Genomic DNA, 12,152 nt, shown 5'->3' on the forward strand with positions numbered 1-12,152 from the left:
TAGCTGGAGCATGCAAATGAAGGAAGGAAATCACCTCTGTAGATGGTGGAAGTGGTAAGGCACTTCCAGATGTCAATTCAAAAATGGGAGTCAAAACACTCTGTAGCAGTGCTTGGCTATCTTCACCATTTGCATATGTCATTTACCCTTCTGTGTGTTTGTGATTTTTTTTTTTTAGCCACATCTTTAGCTCAAACACTGTCAGTGTGGTAAAGCCACTAAAACAATAACTGTGGGTTCTACTTTTTGTAATCAAACAATTGAACAGCAACCCGTTGAATTGAACACACAACCTCCCTACAAAAACCAACAGTTTTAAAAAAGATTGTATTCTGTTTCTCTTTCCCATTTCTTTTTCAAGCTTCTATTGTTCTACAGAAGTGGTGGTGTCATATGAACCCCTGTTTGGATGGAGAGGACTGTAAAGTACTACCAGACTATTCAGGTTGGTCTTGCAGCAGTGGAAATAAAGTCAAAACCACAAAGGCAAGTACAGAGATCACCTATTTAAATATAGGTGGCAGTCTGCTGGTGGCATTTGCTTATTGCATTGCATCTGCAGGTGTGACTACCAGTGCTGGACTCTTCAATGTTCTGGAAAGTGGTGGTTAATGCAATCATTCCCAGGGAGGAAAATTCTGGGTCAGAATTGCCCCTTCATTCCCAGCCTAATTAAGTTACTGGATGCTGGAGTTAAACCAAAGAAATAATTCAGTTGTGGTCAGTGCTAGTGGGATAATCATGTTCCAGGATCAATTCTTCAACTTACAGACCGAGTACATAAATCTGAGGTCTTTACCAGTGTCATCTGAAGTTATAATCCTGTGCTACTGGAAAGTCCTTTTAGCTTTTGAATGACGGCCTTGGGAGTTGTTGAGAATTTGTACTGACATCACTGGAACTGTGGGACACTGAATACTAGTGGAAATCAGGCTGGTTCAGATAATTTCTAATTACAGGCTGTCATGTAGACAGCCTGTTTTTTAAACAAAGCTTTTCTGTGTCATCCTATTTCTTAATTAATGGCCAGCAGAAAGAAAATATCATGTTCTCTGTCTGCTTAACAATCTAAAATGAGTTCAGTGCATTGAAGTTCAACAAGTCATAGCAAACTGTATTTCTAAATGTATCATAAAACATGAGTCTTCAGCAGGAAATAGCAAGCAAAGACATATGCTTAGCTTTTCCCTTTCCAGCCTCTTCTAGATAGGAATGAATGTTGTTGATTAGGTAACAGTCTGAGTTAATAAGCAAATACTGACACCAAATGTTGTTTAATAATGGCTGTTATAAGGAGTGAAAACTGTACTAATTCTGGATGAAAGAAGGAAAATTAGATGGTTTGAGCAGCTGTGGTGTGATATCAGTGTCCAGAGCCCAGACGCACACATTCCATGGTGGCAGGTTCGCTGGAGAAATCTGACTGAAAAAAAAAAAATAGGGCCTGAAAAACCCTATTCCTGTTTTTAAGATCACAGAATGGTATGGGTTGGAAGGAGTTCCTGCAGGTCATCATGTCCATCCCCCCTGAGCAGACAGAGAAGTCATTGCAAACCATTTACGAAAAGCTGAAGATGTAGTCTATGGTGTGCCTAGGCCCAGCTGTGTACTCTGTGACTGATACTGCACCCGAAAGCTGAGCCTAGAATCAGTATGGGAAACTGGAAGTCAGTTATTGCAAGGTATAGATTACCCTCAGCCTTTGATTTTTTTTCACAGTAACTGACCTAAGCTACTCATATAGAGGTAAGGGGCAGTGTGGTAGCATCACACCGAAGGGTAAGACAGGCAAGTACGAGTTCTGTGTGTTAAATAAGACAACTTAATCTCTGGACATGCCGGAAAAGAGCTGACACTTTGTACCAATAGGACCTTATTGGGAAAGAATTAGCCAGGGTTAAATATCCATGATACCCTTAGGAGATTCTAGAGGGATGAAAGCTAGAAGAAGGAACTTTATATTGGCATTGACGACTGAAGGCCTGAAGCATTAAGTCTTCATTCATGCATTTGTCTCTTCCTTCCTATGAACAGTTGCCTTTCACTTCATTGAGGTCAACTGACCACATGAGTCATATAGCCTGTGTTCATGACTCTTGCTCTTAAACAGGGAAAAGAAGCAGCCCGAGCCAGTGGGATTTTACTAATAGAAGGGCAAATTTGGCATGGATCATTTATTTTATTATCCTTGACAAAAATTGCAACCAGCAAACTACAGAATATGGTAATGCATTCTGATGAGTTTAGGGATGTCTTTATAAAGCTGGAGTGGGACAAATCATCCTGCCTTCAATTAGACCTGTGCAAATTCTTCAACTCCAGTGAGTTTGTGTGGGTCTAACAGAGGGCAGAGTGTAGCAATATGAGTGCAAATGTTATTTCATTAAGCTCGTCCTCTACTTTGCTGGGATGCAGAGTGATGCATTTTGCATTGATTTTTATCACCATAGGAGATTGAGGGGTATTTAATTGAAAGGATGAGCAAACTGGCACTTGTGCTTAGATGTGAATCATTCTACTGTGTTACTGACATGAGAGTTATTCGTTTTTTCCTTTACATGTTTTTACTTTCCTTTTGCTGCCTTTTTTTATTTTAGATTTGAGCACGTTAAGGTAGGACTGTATTTTATTGTGCAAGCGCTTAGCAACAGTGTAAGGGAAATCCTGGTTCTGATTGGAGTCTTGGGGTACTGCAACAACAGAAATATAGATATGAATAATAAAGTTAGTGGTTAAACATCTCAGTGAAATGATGAAAGAGAGTCCTGAACTTCAACTAGTGATTGGCTGTGATCGGCCATGTTAGAGAAGGGAACAGGGGCCACCACCCACTAGATCAGGTTTCTGAAAGACCACTGGATTCACTCTGCCCAGCTGCAGGCATGGTTCCAACCAAACTGAGTTGTTTAGGATTCTCCAAAGTCACATGGAGAGAAATGGGTGATTTCATAGCATGACTGTGCCCATCTACAAGAGTATTCCCAGCGAGTACTTCTTTCTTCTTAAAGAAGACACAGGTGACAAGCTTCCACGTAGATGTCTACTTGCTAGACAGCAGAAGCTGTGCCACAGAATTTGTTCCTGCATGCATATATCTTCTGTAGATGTTTTGTCTGTCTTGTGGGTGGTTTCCTCTGTCTACCAAGGTACAGATGTTGCACAAATATAATGAGTAATGGTAACTGCAAATTCTGAACAGTAGTTTGTGGCACATGCAATATTGGTCTGCAAAGAAAATGGAAAGGAATAGAGAGGATGGAAAAAAAGATTCCCTTGCTAGACAGAAAAGTATTGTATAACTTATTTTTTGATTTAAAAATGAACCAAAGATTTGTTCACACTCAGCTCAATCAGTAAAATATATATTAAATGCATTATTAAAACTCGGCACAAATAGAGGACTGTTGTATCTGATTGTGACCAGTAGTCCAAACCATAAATCAGCCCGTGTGGCTCAGTGCTGGGATACTTAAGAAAGATACAGCAAAACCCTTGTGGACAATTATAGAAAATGTACCCATACATGAAATTCTTCCAGTTTAATATTTGGCTTATATCTAAAGCATGAGAGTTGAGATCCATCCCATATTAATTTTTTTTCTGTGTTATGTAGCAAAGATGATCTCATTACCATTTAAATTTCTAATCAATTTTTAAAGCTTACTAAGACCTCGGGATCAGAGCTAGCTGGGACAATGAGTTCCACAGGTTAATTACACACTGAAAGAGGAAATGCCAAGTAATCACTTTTAAGACTTCTATCTTTTTATTTTGTGAAAATACGAGAATAATTGAAGTATATGAAACATGGGAGACTCCTGATGCAACTCAGTGTTTAGGTGAATAGTTAGTAGCTGAGTGGGACAGTTAAAATGTGGAAAGTTGAAGAGCTTGTGTTTTACACCAGTTACCTTGGGGAGGGAAATAAAAACTTCTCTGTGCTACATGTCTGTTAAGTTTTGTAACGTGTCTAGACACTACAGAGCAGGGCTGACAAAGCTCCCTCCTTGCAGGCTGCCTATTCTCATCCTTTTTCAGGATGGGAAATCTGATGTGACCCCTCCTTAGTGTGTAGCCAAACTGACTGATCTGTAGTTGCCTTCCATAAGATCGGCTGCTGGGAATGGGTAGCACTTTGCATGAACGGTTTTTGGGGATGTAAGTCATACTCTTGTGCTGTAGGCATTGCTGTTGAAAATGACTCTAAGCAAAATAAAGCAGAAGATTTCCATGAGATGTTGTTGGCAATTTAATATTAAATAGCCATTTCTTTATCTGCAAGTCTTCTTTATACGATTGAATGACAGTGTATTTAATGTTTGCATATGGAGTCTGTTTCTGTGCAGGTTTTGTAGGTCTGGCTGGGACCAGTTCATTCATGATGTATCCTTTATACAGTTCCTTTGCATCAACCAAGCATGTTTTATCATCCTTGTTTGATTGATTCTGTGTTGGTAACTGTTTACTCTTCTTTTATAGGTAACACGGTAGCAAAGAATAAACCTGTGGGTCACTACCAGCACAATGGCACATGCAGCTGTGTTGCTTGGCTGTCAGACAGACCCATTTTTGTGATGATGCTATTGACTGAATTCTTTGAACTTACAAAAAGAGTCAGCAAAAAGAACAATACTTCTCCTTTCAACTGTGGTTGCAATTCCTGAATCTGGATTTTGCTATACAGAACAATACAAGTTTAATTTTGCAAGAAAACACAAGGAGATTTGGTTCTACCTGAAATGCACCTTGGATTCTTCAGGTTCTGACACCTAGCAGCAATTCATAGAAGCATACACCCAGACTTCTGCAGTGCATCAATGATAAGACTTTATGACGTTAAGATATGTAAAATTGCTTTAAATGAGTTTAGATCATGAAAGTAATCTAGGTGGTCATAGAAAAAAAAGCTTATGTTACAACCAGTATGGATTTGTGTGAGGTAGTTCTCACGGTACAACAGAAAAATACAAAGCTGATCCCGATGCTGAGTGAGTAAATGTCTTTGTGTATTTTCAGCTGTGATTTAGTAACTATCAAGGTTGTTTGAAGGTGAAAAGATAGCACTTAAATCAGTAACAGTTATTGTGGGGCATACTTTGGTTGTATCTGTGCAAGTAAATTTATTTCTTTAGGTAGTTCTAGGTACTTTAACTTTTACATTCATGAGTGATGACAGGGAAGCATGAGGAAGAGACAAAATTTGAAAATAGACATAGTTCTTCTTAAAATAAATTCATTCTCTAGGGGAATAGCAAAGTATACATATTCCTTGCCTCTTTGAATCTAGATGTGGAAAAGAATTTAGCCATTAGCTAGAAATATTCATTCAGATGCCTGAAAAAAAGGAGAGCATGCTTGTACTGCATAAGGAGGGCTTACTGGAAGGAGAGTAATTTGTTCAGATTTTCATAGCTTTGGTTATATCCTAATAGGTAACTTACTTAAAATTCATGAACAAAATTCTAGATAAAAGTGAATCTTCACTTTCAATTAGTTCTTGTTTAGAATGATTATAATAATTAAATGTCCAGTTCTTTGACAGACTGAATTTCCAAGTGATTACATTTTGTGACACATAATTGTTCCTTATTATTGTAGATGCATTTCATACTGTTTTTCTTATTTGCCTGTTACAGTTTTTTGTCATCAGTCTTCATAAATAGAACAGTAAGTAGAAGCAAAGCTGTAGCCAGGCTGATTCCCATTACATCATTTTGTGACTTAAGATGCATTAAAACCGACTGAGAATGCAATGATGCAGATGGATATCATGCAGATGAACTGCTGCTGACCCAGCTACTGAACTCATTGTTATGCTTTATGTAAATGTGAGTGTAACAATGTAAATCTAATTTTTACATAGCCAGGAAAAAAAACAAAATGAGTGTGTTGTACTAATTTAGATCATTGTGCATAAGCTTTCTAGTTTGCGGGAAAGATACCATCAGCAGTGTGGAGCTGCTCAGAGTAATAATTGCTAGCCTTTGATTTGCTGGAGTGAGTGGGAGTATTCAGCCAGGTAATTCCATAGCAGGTAGTGGTGGAAAGATTAGCTCACTTTCAATTATCCATTTGATTACAGCTGGGATCATAGTGGTCATTGTACTTGGTGACAAGTAAACAAGAAATGTTCTGCTCTGTGCTTGGACAGCTGAACAGGTATTCTACCTAAAAGACTCTGCTTGCCCTAATGAGCTCTGCATTCCTAATATTTTTTCATTGTTTCAGTTTTCTGATTAAACTTTAAAATTACCTTTACTCTTTCTATTATTTCTGTGTATATCTGTTCAAGAGTATCATCAGTGAAGATGGTTTTTGTTTACTGTTTGTACAATGTTGACCCATAACTGGTATTTATTTATCTTGGTAATTTCTGTATAAAAGCATAGTAAAAAGCCATCACTGAGCTGTTCTGATCTATGTGGTCAAACAAGAATTTTAGAGAAAAGTTGTTATTTTTCTTTTTTTATGAGAAATGCAAAGAAAATATGTTATTTGCCGGTGGTCGTACAGGGGATTTGTGGCAGAGTTGAGAACTGAACCAGAACTTGATGCATCTGATTAAATTTTTCTCACAGGGAGCATAAGAAGGAGAACAGTATGTTACACGCCTTGCAATAGCTGCCTGGAAGGGGCACTCAGCTTCACTGAGGAAAGGGAAAGCTAGAACGTAAGTTTGATATCATGGGCTTATGAAATACAGCCCAAATGAATGACTTGCCTTCCTAGATCTTTAGCTGATGACAGAGATTTTATATTTCTAAAACAGCTTAATTCCAGAGGATCTTGGGTTGATTTACAGCCTTTTCTGACTCGTTGTACAAATGCTGTAATATATGCCTGTCTCTTTTTGGAGAATTGCTGTTTCTTCTAATGCTGTTGTCTGGCATCTGACTTCAGCATTGCCCTTCTGCTGAGCAATAGAAAAATTGAAGGCTTGGCCAGCAGCTGTGTTAGTAGAAGAGATCAGCATCACAGATATCCAGTGTGTTCTCTAAGTAAGTGGCTTAATTTATGCATACCTTTTGTTCTGGAATAGCAGCACTTGTAAGCAGCGTGCTGGCAGTCTATCAGAAATCTCAGCTTGCTTCCCACTGTTACACTTCTGTGGGGCTAAAACCTGTGGGTCATCATGTCCAGGCTTTGTTCAGGAGGCACTGCCTCCTACAATGTGGTTCAGAGACTCATCCCTTCTTTCTTAAAATTGCAGTTTTGCCATACAATTTCTAACAAAAGATTGTTGCAGGCACTAGCTGCTGTGATGAGATATTATTCTGATATGCAGGCTGAATTGATTTATGTCCTGATTATACCTATATCTCACTTAACTGCGTTCTTTTATCCCCTCATTAGTATGACCCTGCTGTGTTTCCCATCACTCAGCCGACATTTCAATAGGTATACAATAACCATGACCTCTTCATCTTTTTCTCTAATCTGTGTAGCTCTCTTTGCATCCACTGCAATTTAAGTGAATCTTTTTTAAACAAGGATTGCCAGAATTACGCACTTTATTTGACATGTGCCATTGCCAGTTTTTTAGACTATGATTACCACTTTCACATCACTGCTGCAAATACTTCACTTTCTGTGGCCTGTGTTGCCTTTTACGTAGCTGCATCATGTTAGCAATTCACAGTCAGTGAGGGTTTGACTAATATTCTAGGATTGCTGCTTTTCAGCTCATGCCTTCCTGCTGGTAGTGTATGCCCTTACCAATGCTACCTCAGAGCTGACCTGGAAGTTTGAGCTGCTGAACATCACCCCTTGTTACCCTCTCTTCCACAGGCTGAGGTCATGAGGTGCTGTCTGTCCCCTGTGCTGGGGTTTTCTGTGTGCGTCTTTGCAAGGCCATGGTCCAATGATCCCAGCACTGACAGATGACGACCTCCATCATACCTCATTCTGAACAGAAAGTGACATTGTTCACTCTTCAGTGGGTTCCTTACCACTGTCCTTATCTTCTCCAATTAGATAAGAAAATCTCTGTGGTATTAAAATAAATATATAGATATAAATATATGCTTTAATATATAGATCAAACTAGATTCGTGGCATTTTATTTATCTAGAAAATAAATTATCTTAATGGAAATCCTTGCAAGGTTTCTCTTGCGTCCTGCAGGTCTGTTAAATCCATGACAGATTTAATTCCACTTTCCACTAAGTCTGTTATCTTCAAGGATTTCTGTTTGAATTTGTACCTGAAGAGAGTGAATAAAATTTTTACGTTTGCTGTAAATTTTCTCAAAGGGTTAGTTCATAACACACCTACAACAATAGAAAATGTCTTTGAAGAATAACAATTTGCTTGCAGACTGAGCAGACCCTGAGGTAAGAGAACAGTTAAGGCTTCTGTCACAGCAATAGACACTTCTATATCTATTGAAATATAGGTGATCCTGTAAGAAACTTTTAACTATTTAGGGTAAATAAATGCCTTTAAACTGTTGTAATATCTTTTTAAAGACTGCTTTCACAGCACAGTATCCCCAAGCAGTGCATTGTAGCAATAATTCTGGGCATATTCAGAATGGATCTGCTCAGCTTGGGGTTTGGAATATGCTGGTTATGTTGATCTGAGTTCATGAGGATGGGTGCTTGACAGTTATGGCTGCAGAAGTCTTCACTGTTTGGAAATGAGCTGTGAAGATGGGGAGTATATACTGATTTCCACATCAGTGACCTTAATTCAGAAACTAGAACCCCTTTGCAAAAACAGCATTTTCAATATAATAATAAAAGGTGATTTTTTTTCCCCAAATTGTGAATTTGCCTTGATGAATAGGCAGTGCATCTCCCCTTGGTTTTCTATGTGTCTTTTGCTTGTTAAATTAAAAGGTTACTATAGAGAGAGAAGGAGGAGAAGATGACGAAAAGCTTAGGCAGTGTTTTCAGATTGTACTTTAAGGTTTGGGGCATATCTCAGCTACCAGATATTAGTTGCTTGGATGAAAATTCACACAAGTTAGAATAACAGCCTGTACTAACCTTCCAAAGACTTTTTGCATTTTATAAAGCATCATGGCTTAATTATTGTTATGAGGACAAAGTCACCCACAAGGAGAAATTAATATCACTGTTAGAATACTTCATGGACCATTCTACCCTGCTCTGTGTGTGTGTGTAACATTCCCGTTAATGCTAACAGAAATTACATGCGCTCAGAAGAAGAGCATCTTTGGTAACATAGATAAAAAGATAGGTCATTATGATCATTTACACAAAATAATAGTTGATGAAATTTTGCCAGAGAAATCACTACAGGCTACGCTGAAGCTGGGGGCTCAAGTCTCTGAAATGTTGCTGTTGCATTTTAAAAGCCAGGGATGAGTCCTGGAAGGGAATGTGGCCAGCTTTCTTGGCTTCACTCTTGCCCATACCATACAATGAAGAAAGAGGATTATGTGTACAGTGCATGCATTCCTTTCTGTGGCTGAAGTTCAGAGAGTCATAGATCTCATCTAGCCAATGTAAATTTTTCATTTTAGAAGGTTTGTATAGGCATGGTCAGATCACAAGTGATTAAGCAGTGCATCTTGACAAGGTACTGGTCTTAAGATGAAATGCAGGTACTATACATAGCTGTAGTCTACGAAGTAAAGTAAGGAAGCTTTAACTACTATGAAGGTTGTAACTTTTAAAGATGCATTAACTCTTTCATTTATAGTTATCTGCTTCAGTCCTAAATTGAACTGTGTCTATCCAAGTAGTGGTATGGATATCAGATGATCTAGCACTAGCAATGACTTCTTCATTTAGGGTATTAAATGATTTTATCTTTGAAAGTGCAATTTTGTGTAACCGACTCTTTCCACTAAGATCTTGGTATTTAGTTCTTGAAGGCTTCTCAGCAAAGGAATAGAAACACTAATATTTTGTACTCTCACTGAAGTTATGTTTCACTTCGTAACAATGTATACTGACATGAGGTTGCACAGATTAGTAACCGTAATTACACAAGAACTTGTAGATTGTAGGAATCTACTATCCCTTTTGCTCTTTAATGTATGCATTGGGAGAAGGTTTGCTAATCCCACTCACATGGCTCTTGGCTATACAGTCCTTATTTGTGTTCTCTCGGTGATTCAAGGTTGTGGATGGATGCACTTTCTTCACTTTTTTAATTTTTAATTTCATTTTTTAAGATTTGAACTATCAGGGATGTTTTTCATGTAAATGCCTTCCAGCCAGGAAACTTTTTTCTCGGTCTTTTGAGTAGAGGAAAGTTTGGCTCAGGCATGAAAAGAAAGTGAAGAGAGGCAAGCTTTATCCTATCACACAAATGATCTCTGTGTGGAGCCAGAAGAGTAACAAGGTAACATTAGTAAGATAACTTCACGTCAAGATACTTAATACTATTTATATAGAGGGTTATTAGTTAATAGACTTTTCAAGGATAGTTGACCCATAGCCTTCATATTCCTGAGACTGAAGAGAGCAATAATAATTGGAAAAATAATTTTCCTGCACTTTAAAGGAGCATTTAAAATATCATCCATCAGCTACTATGAGAAAGAGATGAGGAATATTGCAACAGTGGAAAAGTAGCCTAAAAGATGATAAATAATTAGGTACAGAATATATTTGTCTGGTATATAGTAGTATGCAGATCCACCCAAACTAATGTGTTGAATGATTTTCCAGTTTCAGAAACATGGTAATTTTTTTTTCTTACTATGTTTTCTAACGAATAAGCCCATTGCTTGAAATTCAGCAGAAAAAGTGATTTGCAAGCAAAACCGTCAGCTATTTGCTTACCCTTTAAATTAATTGGCCCACAAAGTAATCTACCACAGTGGTAAAATCAATCTAAAATGCATTATTCTAAGTCCCTGCAAAATAAAATAGGTCCTTTGTAAAATAACACTAGCATTCACAGGACCAAACTCTGTCCTCACTGGGTTTCATATGAAACTCCTTGAGTTGACGAGTTCACACAGGTCCAGATGAATGCACAATGGTGTTCTCTAGTCTCTCTTTTAAGCTGTGGCCACAGACAACAGGAAGCATTAACAGATCTATGAGGACTTGTTAATCCATGAGGATTTTGCAGGATTTGCAGGAAGAGTAGAGGAATGGTGCTGCTACTTTCAATGCCTCACATGCGGTCTTTGGAAAATAATGGTAAAGCTTTTCATTCCACTTGGGACCATTTTGCAGCCTATGGGTTTGGCCCATAGGGAGCATAAGTATCTCAGAGACATTAGCAGTGAGCTGATGGCTTGCTGGTGATAGTTAATACATTTGTCAGAGACTTTGCAAGTTGTAACGTGTCTGTGCTGAGTGCCTAAATATGTGTTTCAGGTCCTGCAAAAAAGAGGCCATGAGGATACTTGCACCCTTAGCAGACCAGATTGGTGGGGTGTGTGTGAAGGAAATGTTTTTTTTTTTTTCCTCTTTTTTTTTTTTTCCCCGCATGGTGTTGTGCTCCTAAACATTTTTCTCTGTACATCTGCTACAAATTCTTTCTAATCTTCTGACGGTAGGAAAATACGAACCATCACAAAAGGGGGTGTGAATTCTTGCAGCAAGGGCTAAAAGAACATTTTTTGTCACTTAAAGTAAAGCAGACAAGGTAGTGTATGCCACAGGACACTAATGAGCCACCTGATAACACCAAGTGCACACCTGACCTCTTGACACATGAAACAAAGATGACAGATGTACTGTCAAAACACAAATCTATCAACTTCATCATGTAAATCTACCCACAGATGCTTTACAGTAGAGACCTGATGGGAAACAAACATTTTAACTTACAGAGTAACCTTGTAAACAGGAACTTTTTACAAAAGACTTGGGTTAATAATTTATGAATTGTAACAGTGCATGAGAAAAGGATGCTTAGCATTGATTTTTGGCATTGAATGACAAGAAAGTCAATCCCCCAGTTTCCACAATAATGATACACTCGCTGTTCTAGTGTTAGGGTGTATTGATATTTATAATATTTGCATAAAATCCTGTCTCTCACCTTTCATATTATTAGTTTTGTGCTTTCCACTTCCTTCTCAAATGTGTTGTGTTGCTCCCTTAAACACATAGACTTCTATTCTGCAAGTAGGAAACATCTCGGAATCACTTCAAGACACTGATTTTTGCTCTTTAATTAGGGTAGTAAAGAGTTTGGTACTTAGAGAAGGAATTAAT

The 12,152-nt window shown here is 38.1% G+C and overlaps 1 protein-coding gene across 1 annotated transcript in view; it reads left to right on the top strand.

Annotated features, from left to right (window-relative positions):
- The window catches only part of TAFA4 (TAFA chemokine like family member 4), an 82,380-nt gene extending 81,768 nt beyond the window's left edge, over positions 1-612 (top strand). Inside the window, exon 5 of the mRNA XM_035546990.2 lies at positions 362-612. Coding sequence (XP_035402883.1) covers positions 362-612 — 251 coding nt within the window. The remainder of the gene's footprint in view (positions 1-361) is intronic.
- Positions 613-12,152: the final 11,540 nt, after the last annotated feature.

Source organism: Cygnus atratus, chromosome 10 (genome assembly GCF_013377495.2).
Source record: "Cygnus atratus isolate AKBS03 ecotype Queensland, Australia chromosome 10, CAtr_DNAZoo_HiC_assembly, whole genome shotgun sequence".
Taxonomy (NCBI): domain Eukaryota; kingdom Metazoa; phylum Chordata; class Aves; order Anseriformes; family Anatidae; genus Cygnus; species Cygnus atratus.